This window comes from Idiotropiscis lumnitzeri, chromosome 1, assembly GCF_059441095.1.
Source record: "Idiotropiscis lumnitzeri isolate Australia: NSW breed Sydney's pygmy pipehorse chromosome 1, RoL_Ilum_1.0, whole genome shotgun sequence".
NCBI classification, from domain to species: Eukaryota; Metazoa; Chordata; class Actinopteri; order Syngnathiformes; family Syngnathidae; genus Idiotropiscis; species Idiotropiscis lumnitzeri.
Genome location: NC_142391.1, coordinates 4,612,652 through 4,627,577, shown reverse-complemented (window position 1 = coordinate 4,627,577; position 14,926 = coordinate 4,612,652). Strand labels below are relative to the sequence as shown.

Below are 14,926 nucleotides of genomic sequence, written 5' to 3'. Positions count from 1 at the left end.
ACCTGTGTCTTATGGGATGCAGTTCATTTTCAAAATAAAAAACGCAAATTTGTCACTGCAGATCAATGAATTCAACGCTGCGATTGAGCAACACGAGGACCAGAAGACGACACTGGTCCTCCAGCACCAGCAGGAAGTCCAGGCCTCGAAGGAGGAGCTGGTCGGCGTTCGCTCACGGGAACAGGAGCTCCAAAGGCAGCTTGAGCAGGCCCAGCGGGAGCGGACCCATTTGGAGGATGAAACACGGGAGGAGGCGAGCGCCCTTCGGCGGCAGCTCCGTGAGGCGGAGAGCGTCGCCACGGAGCGAGAGGAGCAGATGAGGAACCTGCAGGAGCAAAAGCCAGACCATCTTGCTGAGATTGAGGAGCTACGAAACCAACACGCTTGTGTGATAAAGACTCTGGAAAAGAATAACACAGAAGACTTGGAAGCCAGACTGCAGGACTGGGAGAAGAAACACCAGGAAGACAAGGACGAGTTGGAAAAGAGCTGGATGGATTGTTTTGAAAAGGAGAAGGAACTACTGAGGCAAAGTCATGAGGAGGTGCTGACAGCCAGACTCGAAGAGGCGAAGTCCTGCTTGGAGGAGGAGCACAACCGGACGGTGAAAAGTCTCACCGAGGAGTGGGAGAAGCAGCGAGCGCAACTGGACGAGCAGAACAACGAGTCCCTGCAGGTGCTGCTGGAGGAGGCCATGTTGAGGCTGGTCAAGGAGCAGGAGGAGAAGGAGACCCAACTCCGGGAGCAGTGGGAGAGTGAAGGATTGCGTCTTCGAGAACAGCACGAGCAGAGGGAGGCCAAGCTCAAGCAGGAGTGGGAGCGGGAGAGGCTACAGCTGGAGGAGGACTATGAGGGCATGCTCCAGGAGAGACTGGACGAGGAACGAGAGAAGCACGATGCAGAGAAGGAGGAGCTGGAGAAGGGGCTGGAAGGTCTGGTGGAGCAGCAGGAGGAGAGCCACCGGGAGGCCCTGCGAGAGATGACGATTAAACACGCCGAGGAGAGGAACACCCTCAGCGGGATGCTGGATAAGCTACGAGACGACATCGCTCAGGAGAGGTGAGGAAATCGTACGATTCCCATGACCATGCCAACTGTGCCGCGGACAGTGCGATACCTTTTCATTTTCACATTGAGCGTTTTGTGAGAACATGGAAACGTTTAGCTCAAGTGTGGTAAAACGATGAGTTTGCTGGACTATCACAAAAAGGGCTGGGCACGATACACAAAGCCCCGATTAATTTTTCTGTTCACTTTGATTGATTTTTGATTATATCAATTATTTCACGCAGTATAGGTCTGCACGATATTGGGGGAAAAAATGACATTGCGATTTTTTGGGAGAGGCTGTGATGTACATTGCGATATTGAAACTAGAAAAATGTTCACCAGATGACTCAAATAGCTCTGTTTGGGAAGACTCTGCTTTGTTTATTATACAGCTCTGGGATGGCCACTTGATAGAAATTCGTGCGCCACGGCATTTTATACCTTTTGTCGAGCGTGCGGATCATTCTTTTAAACCTCTCTTTCGTGACGCCGTTGAGTTGCGGTGACTAATTAGCACGGGCGCAAGATGCTCTGCGTAGTCTCAACAATGTAGAGCATGGTGTAGCGTGCTGCTTTTATGAAACAAACCCAAAGTTTCCGTGTTCTAAAAAAAAAAAAAAACAGAAACATCGCACGTCCTACGAAGTGACTATTGCGCATGCGCACATCGCAATTGCGATGTTCAAACCGCATAATGTGCAGGCCTAACGTTGTACCAATTTTACTTTCGTAAGGAAAGAATTCTCAGAAGAACCACTGCTGCAACTAATACAAACTGCTTGCTGTAACTAGGGGCATTAGTAAAAATATTTACATTAAGAATTGAAGCCAGTTACATTTATCATGCATGTTTTATTTAACATGAACTCCTCAAAACAATTACGTCTGTCTTCATGCTTGTTGGCGCTGTCTTCACGGTTTCCGCCATTTTGTTTTGATACGCTACTTTCGCAGTGACAACATCTCGCATGACGTGTAGTTGCATAAATTTATCAGGAAAAAGACATAATTAAAAGTATCGATATATGGTTTATGAATTGATATTGGGCTATGAAAAGGAAAATCGATTAAAATCGGAATAACCCAGTCCTAATCACAAATATGAACTATGGATGTAACAGTACAGCAAAAGCTGAGGTTCAAAACTAAATTTTTAACTTAAAACTATCGTGTAAAGAGTTACAGATTACATTACATTATGTTTAAACTTTGGGAGCAGTACCTTCTCCCAAATGTGAAAGATTCTCAAACGAAGAAAATATGATTGATATTCCACCATGTATAAGAACTTCTCGTTAAGAGTTTGCATTCAGACTAAAACACTCCCCAAAAAAACATCTGCTCCAGAGCCTTCAGTTACACTTCCTTTCTTAACTTAAATGTTGTAAAGGCTGATTTCCAAATAACTTGTTCCACGCCTAGTAAAACATGTCCTCTGCTGTAACAATGACCACATACCCGTGTACAGGCGACAGACAGAGGTGAGCTTCTCCAAGAAAATCAAGAAAGTCGAGGATCGTTTCTCGGCGGACCAAGAATCGGCAGCTGCACGCTTTCAGGCCAACATTTTGAAACTGGAACGGTGCTATCAGAATGAGCTGCGGGAGCTGTCGGAGAGCCACGACGAGCAGAAGCTCCACTGGGAGGAGCGTTTGCAGAGAGCCCTCCTAAGTGCTGAAGAACAGCAGAAAAAGATGGAAGAAGGGACAGAGAGACTTAACCGGGAATGGGCCGAAGAACGACTTGAATTGGAGAAGGTTCAAGGAGAAGTCATACAGGCGATGATGAAAAATACCCAGCAGTTGCAACACCAAGTGGAGAGCAGCGCAATGACCTCCCAGACCAAAGAAATCGAGCTGAGCCACCAGTTGAACAATCTGCACAACCGACTCCAGGAGAGTCTGCAGGCCAAGGAGGATCTTCTTGCTCGGTCTGACGAGAAAGCCAAGGAAGCTGAACTCCTGCTCGGCCAAACGGTCGAAGATTTCCGACTGGAGAGAGAGGAATTCCAGAGCAGCCACATGCAGCTGGAAGCGCGATACGAAGAGTTGCTTTCGATATCCCATCGGGAGACCGCAGAGCGGGTCTTGCTGCTGGCTGAACGTGACGATTTAAAGCTGAGGATTGAGGACATGGAAAAACTCCTCCAACAGGCAGTGGATGACTTTGCGTTAGACAGGAAGGAGCTTCAAGGACTGGTGGCTATCCTGGAGGAGAAACTGAAAGAAAGCCAAATCCAAGATCTGGTTTTGGGTGCGTCGAAGAATGCAGAAACTGCTCGGACATCAATTCCTGAAAACCCGACAATGAAGAGCATCCCAATGAATGAGCCTGACGAAGACATCTCGCAACTGAAGATGGACCCAAGTGAGAACCAAGACTTCTACGTGTCATGGACTTGTAACATGAATGTCCTTGGCAAGGGTTGTAATGACCCGGAAAGCTCAGACTTTGAACAATCTAACGACAACCCTGAAGTTGTTCTGTGTCATGAAGAAAACACTTGGATGACCACTGACCTCGAGTTCTCCAAGACTGACGGAAACACTTTCTCTGACTTTCAAAATCAAGACTCATCACTTGAGCATTCTGCAGCTTTGGACTACCACCAAGAAGAAAACAGACCTCAAGATGGACCAACCTCACGTGAGGATCATTGGAATACCGAGACAGTGGTGGTCCTCGTGGATCCTTGTGAACTGTCTCTAAAGGATGACAAAGATGATCATAGTTCAGAATCTGACTGTGGCGATTTAAATGTGGAGCATCCGAAACCCCTTGATGAAGACACTGATGGTGAATGCCAAGATTTTCCCGAACTGCAGTCATCATACCGGCAAACCAGAGAGGAGTGCGTTCTCCTTCAGGAGAAAATCCTGTTGCTCCAGCAGAAGACTGAGCTCCTTCAGAGTCTTTTAGAGCACAAAAGCAAGAAGATCCAAACCAGCCACGATTATCTGGAGGAAAACTACAGCCTCAAAGTCAAAATGTTCCTGCTGATGGAGCACATCAAAATGCTGGAATTCGAAGTCTCCAAGTTGAAAGAGCTTCAGGCTCGTTACGACCATTGCGTGTGCGAGAACGCCACGTTGAAGGGGCAAAACGCTGATCTCAGAAATAAGGTTTGCCGCCTGCAACGCAGGATGAGCGATGAGCGGATTTCTCTTACGGACGACATTTACAGGATTCGACGGGTGAACCGCAAGCTCTCGGACTTGTTCACAGAGGTTGAAACCCAAGGGGACACCATGGATTCTGGTTTCCCCCGGAGCAGAATTTCTGAGGCTTCTCGCGTCACGGACAGCTGCGGTAAGTTTGAGGGTCACGCCACCAAACCTCACCGAGCCATCTCAGAGCTGCGAGCCAAGAATGCCACCACGTGGGCCAATAGGTAATATGGAGACCGCCTTGGACCCTTGTCCTCCAGATTTGTGCTGTGGCCTGCCTTTTGTCCTCACCGTTCCCCCATGTGCCTGACAGTACTGTGACTAGAACCCAAAGTGCTCCAAAATCCCGCACCTGTTGTGGTAGTACCGCCCTTCTGCACGGAGACATAATGTTGTAGGAGGCAACAATAGCGACAAGAACGGAACCTGAAACAACAACAGTCTTGATTTCGACTGCAATACAGCAGAGTCTCTGTGTAAAAGGAACTTTGCAGACTTGTGACTTAGTTGCTGAGCTGATTTGCTTCCTTGAGCAGGGATCCTCAAACTGGGGTCTGCGGATCCCCCGGGGGTCCGCGAGCCATTACCCGTGGGTCCGCAAAATAATATGTAATAAATTATGACATTTTGGGGAGGGAAAAAAAAAAACTACATATGGAACTGGCTGGTGAAACAAGCAATTGCCACCTTAGCTTTGAACCTATAGAAATAACTTTTTTTTTTTAAATTGTGACATATAAAACAAATCTACCTGCGCGAGTAGCCAATTAAAAACAAATTTTGTCAAGATTATACAGTAGTTCTATTTTTGCCTTTTTTTTTTTTACTCTTTTCCTCAATAAAAGCCTAAATATTCAGAGAATATTTTTTTTTATTGAAATTCACTTAAAATTAAAATTCACTGTCGTAAGATTCTGACTTTTTAATCTTGACAAAATATTGTTAGTTCTGGGTGTAGCATAATTTTGTTTAATCTTAACTAACATTTATTTGATATTGTAATATATAAAACATTTTTTCAACATTTTTTTTTTAATATTATTGGTTATGTTTAAGGAGAATTGTGAGTTGGTCTTTTAAGGAGTCCCTGAACACGGAAAGTTTGAGAACCCCTGCTGATCCCAATTTAACACGCATCTCATGATGGATTTGTATTTCTATTTCCAGACATAAACTGGAGCAGCTCAACAAGGAGAAGGTTGCCGCCGAACATGAAGCGGAGACTCTCAACAAAGAGGTGAGCCAAAAAGTAGGAATTGGTTTACAAGTTGTTCTCCACCAGCTTTCTAGATGTCGATTTTAGAATTTAATGTAATTGCTCATGATGACGCGTTTCAGATGTCCGACCTTCGCTCGCAAAGCCACCGACTCCAGACGGAGAACGGGCAGCTGGCGGATAAGAACGCCCGCAGCCTGGCGGACGTGGACGAGCTCAAGCGGCAGCTGGCCGAGCTGATAAAAGACGACGAAAAGCAGGAGGTGCTCACCGGCGAGGACAAGAAAGAGGTGAGCGTGTGGTCGTCATGGCGACGCGGCGGACGCGACCTCGTGGTTCACAGCCGTTCTGTGTTGTTAGCTGGCAGCTTGCGTGCACGCTCTGGAGGTCGAGTTGACCAAAGCGGTGAAGGACGCCGCCAGGCTGGAGGACCGGAACGCCGAGCTGGCCCAGCAGGTTTCAGGCCTCGAGGAGAAGGTAAGACCCTCAAGTTGAAGACGTGCTGGTTTGTTTCCTTTCCGAGCAAACTCACGGAGTACCTGAGGTAATACGGGTGTCAAAATTGTTTCTCGGCTTTTGCTGCGCAGCTGATGGAGGCGGACTCGATGGAGAATCATCTCAGCCACCTGACGGATGTCCGAAAGGATGCGGCCAAAGAGACGCGGGGTCTTCGCAAACAGCTGACTAAATTCCAGGAGCGGGTAAAGACTTTTTTGCCTTCCTTCTTCTTACGTCCCACTTTACTTATTTTGTTCTCGTCACGGGTTCGTTTGTGGAACTTAATGAAAATGATGGCACAGTCAAAAAAAAAAAAATGAAGTTGAGTGCTTTTAATTTCCCCAAAAATAATAAAATAAAGCAAACCAAAACAAAGAGGAAAATATTTACAATTGAATTCCAAAACTTTCAAAAGATTGATAAATTGGACTTTAACTTTGATTTAGTTCGCTTTGGTTCGCTTACACTCGGCAGGAAGCTAGTCACCCACAATGTTACCAGGCTCAGGCGCCCGACAAATGAATGAGGAATCCCTAAAATATGTTTAGCGCCTCCCTCCGGGCAAACCATTTACTGTATTTTCCGGACTATAAGCCGCTACTTTTTCCCTAGATTTTGAACCGTGTGGCTAATACAACGGTGTGGCTTTTCTTTCACCACTAGGGGCGCTCCATAGTTCAGATAATACGCTAAAGAAATCTAGATTTTTTTTTATAATTTTTTTTTTTTTTCTCTTGGGTCTGTTCTGTTTTAATTAGTAAAGTTTTTGCCGTGTTAAAAGGCACTGTTTTGACAATCTGTTTATGTACCTTTATGTGTAGTCACAGTACAAAATCTTTCTGTACATGCAGTAAACAACTCATTTTTTCAACATAGAAAACTGCGGCTTATAGCCTGGTGCGGCTTGTATATTTTTATTTTATTATTTATTTATTTATTTTTCTAAAAAGAAGAGCTGCTGCGGCTTATATGCGGGTGCACCTTATAGTCCTGAAATTACGGTAGACTCTTCTGGCGTATTAATAATAATATTCTAGTTTCAAAGTCCGTTAACTATTTAATAACAAAGAATTCACGTAAATAATATCTACAATTTACATAAAAGGTCTTCACATCACAGCTGTCCATTAATTCACACAGCAAACGAAATAATACCCCGGACACCAGCAATGAGTTTTACAAAAAAGAAGTCCAGGCAGGAGAGAAACAGTCGATGTGAAAAGTATGACCGCGAGACTCTGGCACAGGTCCGTGGGGAACAACCTGCGTGGAGCGTGGCTCCGCGGAACAAAACGGAGTGACGTAATTCAACGGCGCTCCGTCACCATTGTCTAAATTGTTCTCCCAGGTGAAGAGCATGGATGACACCCTCCAGGCCCTGAGTCATCAGAAAGCTTGCCTACGGTCGGATCTCCGCATCATGCAGCAGGACCGAGATTCCCTCCGTCAGGAAGTTTCCGTGATGCACAAGCAGCTGCAGAACGCCTCCGATAAGGTAAGACGGGTTTGACTGCACCTTGACGATGTCTTTGCATTCACGACTTTGTCCTCCGCAGAACCATATTTTGGAGCTGGCCTTGCACGAGTCGGGCATCCAAAGTCCCAGCAGGAAGCTCTACCGAGACAACACGCCGCAGCTGAAGGAACAAGACGACAAGGTTTCGTGTTCAAACGTGACGCTTGGATCTTGTGGATGATCGTAACCGTGTTGTCACTGCGTGCAGGTCACCATCTTGTCCCTGAAGCAGCAGCAGCAGCACAGAAGCAGCCAGGCGATGCTGCTCAAAGCCTTGGAGAAGGAGAACGCCGCACTCAAGCAGGAAGTGGATGCCCAGAAGCTGCTCATCAAGGTATCAACGCACTCGTCTATTCACATTCTTTCATGATTGTGCTAAAGAGTTTCGCAGTTTGCCTATTCGTGTGTTTTGGTTTTTTTTTGTTTTGGGGAGGGGGGCGGGGAATTTTTTCCATTCTTCCTTCCTCGCTTTCCGTCAGTTGCTTTTTATTCTTGCATCTTTCCTTTTTTGCTACGTTGCCGCCTTCCTTCTTCAACCTGTTTTGTTTCTCTTTTTATCTCATTCACTACCAGCCCAGTAAAAAAAAAAAAAAAGGATCTTTGACGTCTTTAGCCGTCAATGGTTGTGAACGAGTGATTTTTTTTATTTATTTTTTTTTATACAGAATCTTTTCCTTCCTGAGCTCCTTCATTCCTTCGCTCTTTCTTTCTTTCCTGCTTTCCTTCCCACAGACTTGCAGACTTCATGCGTCCTTCCGTTCTTCAGTGAAAACTTTTTGCCTTTCTTCATGCCCTCCTTGATTCACAGTTTTTATTCTTGCATAGTTGTATACTTCCTTTCTTTGTTGAAATCTTCATTTCTGCCTTCCTTCCTTACTTGCTTCTTTCACCTCATAGCTTACATTTTTTGTCTTCCTTCAATTTTAAGAATTTTTTTTTCTGCTCAGAACCAACAAATTAAATTAACACGTTTACTACCATTGACGGCTAAAGACGCCAAAGATCCAATTTTTTTTTTTTACTGGGCTGGTAGTGAATGCGTTCAATAAATTCCTTATTTGCCACGATAAAAAGATAAATAAGTTCTCTTAGTTTTGATTCACCCCATTATCTCATTGCTGTGATTTATTTTTTAACGTCAGGACCTGTCTGGTAAGGAAGGACATTCACATCTGCAGGAGGAAAATGAGGCACTGAAGGCCGAAATATCTCGACTCACTGCGCAACTCTTTGAGGTTGGTCATATAATTGAATTGTGTTGCAGATTAATCTGCATATTTTTGTTCATTTTCCTAAATGGTAAATGTGATTTTCAAAGAATATTTCCTTAACCATCAAATATCCTCTATAATTATATACCGTCGTGCCATGAGATAAGTTCATTTGTTCTGTGACCACATTCGTTCGTATCTTCAACCCTCTTTCCTAATTCAAATGAACACAAATGCTGCTCCAGCTGCCTGTTTTATAAATTAAAAAAATAAATAAATAGGGTGCCATAATGTTGTACTTTAGAAAAACATACTGTAATAATATAATTCAATTGAAAAGAATTGAACAGTTGGAGTTGACTGGCCATTGTCGTTCTGCCCGCCTTGGCCACATGGGGGCAGTATAAGAAAGACAGACAAATATGCGGTACTGTACATGAATGTCTACATAATTTAGACGTCTCAGCCTCTCGCAGAGGATAAAGAATATATGGCCAAGAGTCCTCTCGTATTAAATGTCAAAATGTGTTGCTGCACCTTTTGTGTTCACGCAGCATTTTTTTTTTTTAATTTAGTTTTTTTTAAATGTTTTTTATCCCTCGCTTTATTGTATAAAGTTTGCCCATTTTTAAAATGTTCTTCTCCCTTTGTAGTCTTTCAAGGTTCACTTCACCGGACTCCTGCCGACGTCGCCCCACAGAACGACGTGGGCACCTGACAACACGCAGGTACGATAATACGATCATGGCACATTTGGGTATTTGATGTCATTTCTGGGGTGATTTTCCCCAGCCAGCTTACATAAGTTTCATGCTGTCGTGTTATGTCATGAATAGGATCCACGTTCGGTTCCTCGTGTCACTCAACTTCCATTAGCCGACACAAAATCAGGGTTGTAAGACAGTAGCCATGTCAAAATAAATCCCTGTGCATCATCGTTTCATATTTGCTGAATGGTTTTCAGTGCTCGTCTTGTTTCACAGGTCCATCTCCTCATTCGTTGTGTGTTTTTGTTTTGTGGGCTTTGGTGTTTTGCTTTGACACCTATTGGATTTTCTGTTTTGGTTCTTTTTGGTGTGCTCAAATCTCCATTTCTCACCCATTTGTCATTGTTCTTGTACTGCATGTACCTTGTAGAGCAGCACCACTTTATCACTTGTACAGTGCTTTTCTCTTTCCATATTGTGCTATGTTACATTCCTTATTCACAAAACCCTGTAATGAAGATGTGATGTATTAAAAAAAATGTATCAAAAATAAAACTAAGAAATCACATCGACATAACTAGTCCCAGAACTTTGCCACACTCTAAAAAAAAAAAAAATACTGCATTGTTTTCCTTACCCACTCAATATGTAGCTGTAGATTTTAGGCAGATTGTGTAACTTTTACCCGAAGGTTGGGTTAATTCCTCCATCCATCCATTATCTGTACCGCTCCTCACAAGGGTTGGGTTAATTCGCTTCTCAATTATTTTATGTTTACATCCCCCCCCTAGCAAGAAGAAAACAATTCGCACCCCCCCCCACCACCACCACCACCTACTCTCCGCCACAACTATAAATATGAGCATTTTCGTTGCAAAACAAACCTACAACGTAGAGTTAGTACTCGCTGTGCACGATGGGCAAGGAGAGCGCCACTGCCACCTAGTGGAGTGGATGTGCAATTACACTTTATTGTAGTACGATGGAAAAAAGTATGTTCCCTACGGTCACAGTGCCCCATCGTTGGCATAAAAAGACCGAACGTCCAACTGGCAAAGGCTAGCTGCTCGAAATTTTGGTCGGGATTAGCGAGGCTGGAGCTGTGGTGAAGTGTACCTTGCCTTTCTCTCTCCAGGGAGCTGCGGCGGAGTAGCGAGCTAACGCCAACGCAGAAGGCTACGGGCGGATCGGCGGACTTTAACGCCAATGTCTTCTTCTCTCTGCCAAGATGGCCGCTGCGTACTTATCTTTTTTTTTTCTTTTTTTTTTGGTTTTCCTCATAGGAGACCAGACAACGAAGCAAACATCTGAACGTGTCAATGCATTGCACTGCCGCTAGGTGGCGCACAAGTATCCCCTAATGGGATTTCAATGGAGATTTTCTAAAATGTTTAGAAAGGGTTTGAATCAAATGCTCGTGGGGGTAATCCTTTTAAACGCAGCGTGCGCTTTCTGCACGTTAAGCTGATGTGATTGTCATATGATCAGGGATTTACTCGGCTAGCAATCAAAATGTTTCGTTACACTCTTCCTCCAACCATTCTGTTTTTTTTTTTTCTCTCCGTTTTGCCTTTTATGACTAATTTGACTTGCACATGCTGCTGTTGAATGTTTGTTCATGTTGCTTTTTTATTTTTTTATTTATTTATTTTTTTATACTATCAGGTGATTTTTTTTTCTCTTGTTGCTGCTGCACCACTAAAAGTGGATCAAAGTTTTTGATGGTTTTCAGGAGGAGATATTAGACTGCTACACACGCCTGAGTTAATTTGGAATGTTATGTTTATTTATGTACGGTATGTTGAAGTCACAAGATCCGTGCGTTCATGTTTTTTTTTTTGTTTTTTTGTTTTTTAATTTATCATTATTTATCAGGATGTTATTTAAATTATTTAATTTTTGGGGCTAGATTTCATGATTTTATATAATTTATTTTTTTATTTGCACATTTTCCTCCCACATGAATAGTACATTGTTTTGTTTTATTTATCTCAACTGACAAATGTTGACAAGGTTGCCAAAATAACCTAACAATTTACTCATTGAGCCAAGTTCTTACTTTTACTTCCAACCTGTGTTCACTTAGAAGTAGAGTTCCTAAGTTGATTTTGTACATATTTTCTCATTTCCCTTGACTAATTTTAACCAAGATGATCATTTGGGTGCAAAGTTTCTCTGATTGGGGAAAGGATGAATTTGGATTTACGTGTTTTCCACGCCTCTGCTCCAATTTGCAACTTGAAGGGTAACTTTGGATTGGTTTGGTACATATTTTTCTTGTCTCCACTTTGAATTGATTTAAAAAAATGGTGAATAGCCATCTTACCTCCCTCCCATTTAATTTGTCATTTTTTTATTCATTTTTTTTTTCAAATGTGACAATTATTAACATAATTAAATAAAGTTTCTAGCGACTACAAGTCAGTTTTCGGTTGTTTTTCCTTGAAATGCTCCCACGTAAGTCTTAATGATTAGTAATAATGATAATTATCGGCGATAACTGTTTCTTCTCCAGGATGACCAGCAACCTCGGATGGAGCGCATGGAAGCACGAATGATGGAAATCGAGGCGTCGCTGCGTAATGACAAGATGCTTCTCAGAGAAAAGGTGGCGCAGCTCAAAGACCAGGTCAGCACAAATTAAACCAACTTCATTCGGTTTGTTTAATGACTGGGGGTTCTAAGATGTTTATTTCTGTGTTGGGTTAACACATATTTTCTTGCCATTCCAACTGCAGCTGAGTTCCGGTTATTTTCTTTTTAGCCACCAATTGTTAAAAGCATGCAGCCTGTATGGCACCATTCAGAGTCCAACATGTTTATTTGTGGATTATTCTAATCTATTTTAGAACATGGATGGGCACCTCAAATACTGGAGGGGCCCACAATTTTTCATCAATGCGACTGGGGCGGGACACATAGGAGCGGATGTATTTTATGACAAAAATAATATTTTAAATACGGATAGCATACGTGCAAAATTCACGCTCTTAATGTTTGATTCTTGATCAAACATTTTTCATTGCATTTGTCAAAGATCCACAAACCTAACCGAAAAATAAAAGTTTTGATGCAAATGACAAAATAAACACATTCTGCATTTTTTTCCAGTGTTAAGGGCTCTCTTAATGATTAAAAAATGTCATTGAAGGACAACACAAAACTGTTGCAAAAAAAAAACAAGCAAGTGCAATAATTTCTTTTTTACAAAAATACACTTATTCAAAAATTAGATATTGGCCGCCATTTAGTGGTGATTGGTGACATTACAACATAAAACTACAGTCGACCCTTGCATATTTGCAGTTCAGCTTTGCCTATTCAGGGATTTTTTTTTCTTTTTTTTTTAAAACATTTTGCTCATATTTTGGATGTTTCCAGGTTTTTCTGGCGTTTTAGTTACCATTTTCCAATTTTTTTTATGGAAACATTGACTCTTGAGTTTGAAAGTTTTTTAATAGAAATTTTAGGGCTTGTAAAATTTTTGGGGGGGTCATATATAGATGTATTAATCATGGGTCCCCTCAGAGTGTGGTCGTGTTGCCCATCCTTTAGGGGTTGAATGGATTATTCATCATATTGAGTTTGATGTCAATTAGTCAATTAGTCAGTACCAGCCCTCAATTAGTTGACATCCAAAACGGTTCTGTACCAGTTTTTCGATGGACTGGTATTTAAATAAAAAAAATACGCAACAGCTCTCCTATTCTGTTTGAGTTGTGAAAAGGTAGCTTCTGCCCCTCTCTAGATGCGTATCTTTCAAAGCATGATTTGCCAAACTCTTCCCAGGTGCACAAGAACTGCAGAGCGGACGTGCTGATCCGAGACTTGTACGTGGAGAACGGTCAGCTACTGAAGGCCCTGGAGGCAGTCGATCGGCGACGCAAAACGGCGGAAAAGAACAAGCAGCCGGCCGAGGACGACACCTTGGCGCTGCACACGAGAGTATGTGGTCCAAATCCCCCGCCTCTCCTCTCGCCATCTTACAACTTTAAATGCTCATGATGTGCACGTTTTTTTTTTCTTTTTTTTTTTTTTTTTACCTAAACGCCAGTAAAAATGCAGTATTTTTTTGTTTTGTTTTGTTTATTGATACATTGAATGTATTGCAGTTGTATACGCAGTATATTCTTCTCCACAAGGTGGTGCAAAAACACATTTTCTTTTTTTACTTTAATAACCTGCCTACACAATTGCATGTGTGTAATATTTCTCATGAAGGCTTACATTGACTTTGCGAAGCGGTGTTACGGCCATAGCAATTGAAAATGTAATTGTTTGCATAATTACAGTTTATTCTCATGAAAAAAAAAATATTTATATTTCTTCAAATCCGTCCTGTTCTATACTCCCCTCATTTTATGATGAATTTAATTTAATTTTTACTTTATTGCCTTGAAAATGGGAATTGTTTGTAACAATTCTATTTTTCAAAAAGTACTTTACGATTGTAAAAGTTCTTCCTTATCAGAATATTTTGACAATCTTGAAAAATGTTGGTTATTCTTCTAAAATTAGAATTTAATTTACGTATTTTGAATTTGTTCTATGAAACTACAAGTATTTTTGTTTAAAAAAATACTGATTTATGTTAATTTTGTGACAAAATTGCAACTGAAAAAATTTGACTATTCTCATAAAATTTGTTTTCCTCATTTGTATAGAATTACACTCAGAAAATTTTCACTTCATTGCCGTAAAATAGAAAAATAAATCATTTCTGTTATCCTTGTAAAATTATTTTATTCTTGTAGTATATTACTACATTTGTGCAAAAATGATGACATAATTTTCTCAACATTAGATTTGAAATCACGTTTAATTTCATTAACTTTTATCTCTAGAATTACAACTTTATCCAAATACTTGGAGTTTATTTTCAGAACTTCACACCCATATTTTTTTCCCTGACATTTTTTTTCCAACAGTGTGACACTAATACTCATATATTAATAGTTATTAATAGTAAAATACAGCGAAGTACACTACACTGAATCATGTATTTTTCCATGTATGTCCATTCAAATTCAGAGCAATTCTCTTCTCGTGCGTATTCTCTGTAAAAAGAGACGTGGGGATACAAAAAAGTGTTTTCCCCCGATTTCCAGATCCAAAGAACAGTATAGTCTGTATACAGCTTCCCCTGTAAGGAGGTTTTCAGTATCATTTAAATGTATACAAGCGTTCTTCTGTCCAGCGCATAAATACCAAAGCACAAAGCTGCCTATCGGCTGTGCGTTCATACTCGTCAGACAATCCTGTGACTTTCTGATATGCAGTGTATAAGAAGTTCTGAATGTAAGCCAACACTACCTGTTGCACTCACTGTCAATGCCATGTGTATTTGAATGGATAATGACATGTTGCAGTGTCGTGTTTAGAGATAAAAATTTAATTTATGGATAATGCAATGTGAATGAAAGATTTGACCTATTGGTGTTTCTTTCCAGTTCAATTCTTTCTCTTTAGGAGGAATTGCTTTCCACTGCTTTTGGGTACAGTTTTTTTTTTTTATGGGGGGGTTGTTTTTACTCAAAAATGTTTCCCACCATTTTGTATAT

The 14,926-nt window shown here is 41.6% G+C and overlaps 1 protein-coding gene across 4 annotated transcripts in view; it reads left to right on the top strand.

Moving 5' to 3' along the window:
- nin (ninein (GSK3B interacting protein)) overlaps positions 1 to 13,415 on the top strand; it is a 30,270-nt gene extending 16,855 nt beyond the window's left edge. The window contains exons 15-27 of one of the 4 annotated variants that reach the window (XM_088312026.1): positions 62 to 1,059; positions 2,519 to 4,441; positions 5,385 to 5,454; positions 5,556 to 5,723; positions 5,794 to 5,910; positions 6,021 to 6,134; positions 7,280 to 7,426; positions 7,488 to 7,589; positions 7,656 to 7,781; positions 8,590 to 8,682; positions 9,312 to 9,386; positions 11,881 to 11,994; positions 13,155 to 13,415. In XM_088312026.1, coding sequence (XP_088168152.1) covers positions 62 to 1,059; positions 2,519 to 4,441; positions 5,385 to 5,454; positions 5,556 to 5,723; positions 5,794 to 5,910; positions 6,021 to 6,134; positions 7,280 to 7,426; positions 7,488 to 7,589; positions 7,656 to 7,781; positions 8,590 to 8,682; positions 9,312 to 9,386; positions 11,881 to 11,994; positions 13,155 to 13,370 — 4,263 coding nt within the window. In that variant the 3' untranslated portion in view covers positions 13,371 to 13,415. Of the gene's footprint in view, positions 1 to 61; positions 1,060 to 2,518; positions 4,446 to 5,384; positions 5,455 to 5,555; positions 5,724 to 5,793; positions 5,911 to 6,020; positions 6,135 to 7,279; positions 7,427 to 7,487; positions 7,590 to 7,655; positions 7,782 to 8,589; positions 8,683 to 9,311; positions 9,387 to 10,500; positions 11,786 to 11,880; positions 11,995 to 13,154 lie in introns of those variants that run through there. The other 3 variants (XM_088312054.1, XM_088312035.1, XM_088312044.1) reach the window with 3 other exon arrangements.
- The last annotated feature ends 1,511 nt before the right edge of the window (positions 13,416 to 14,926 follow it).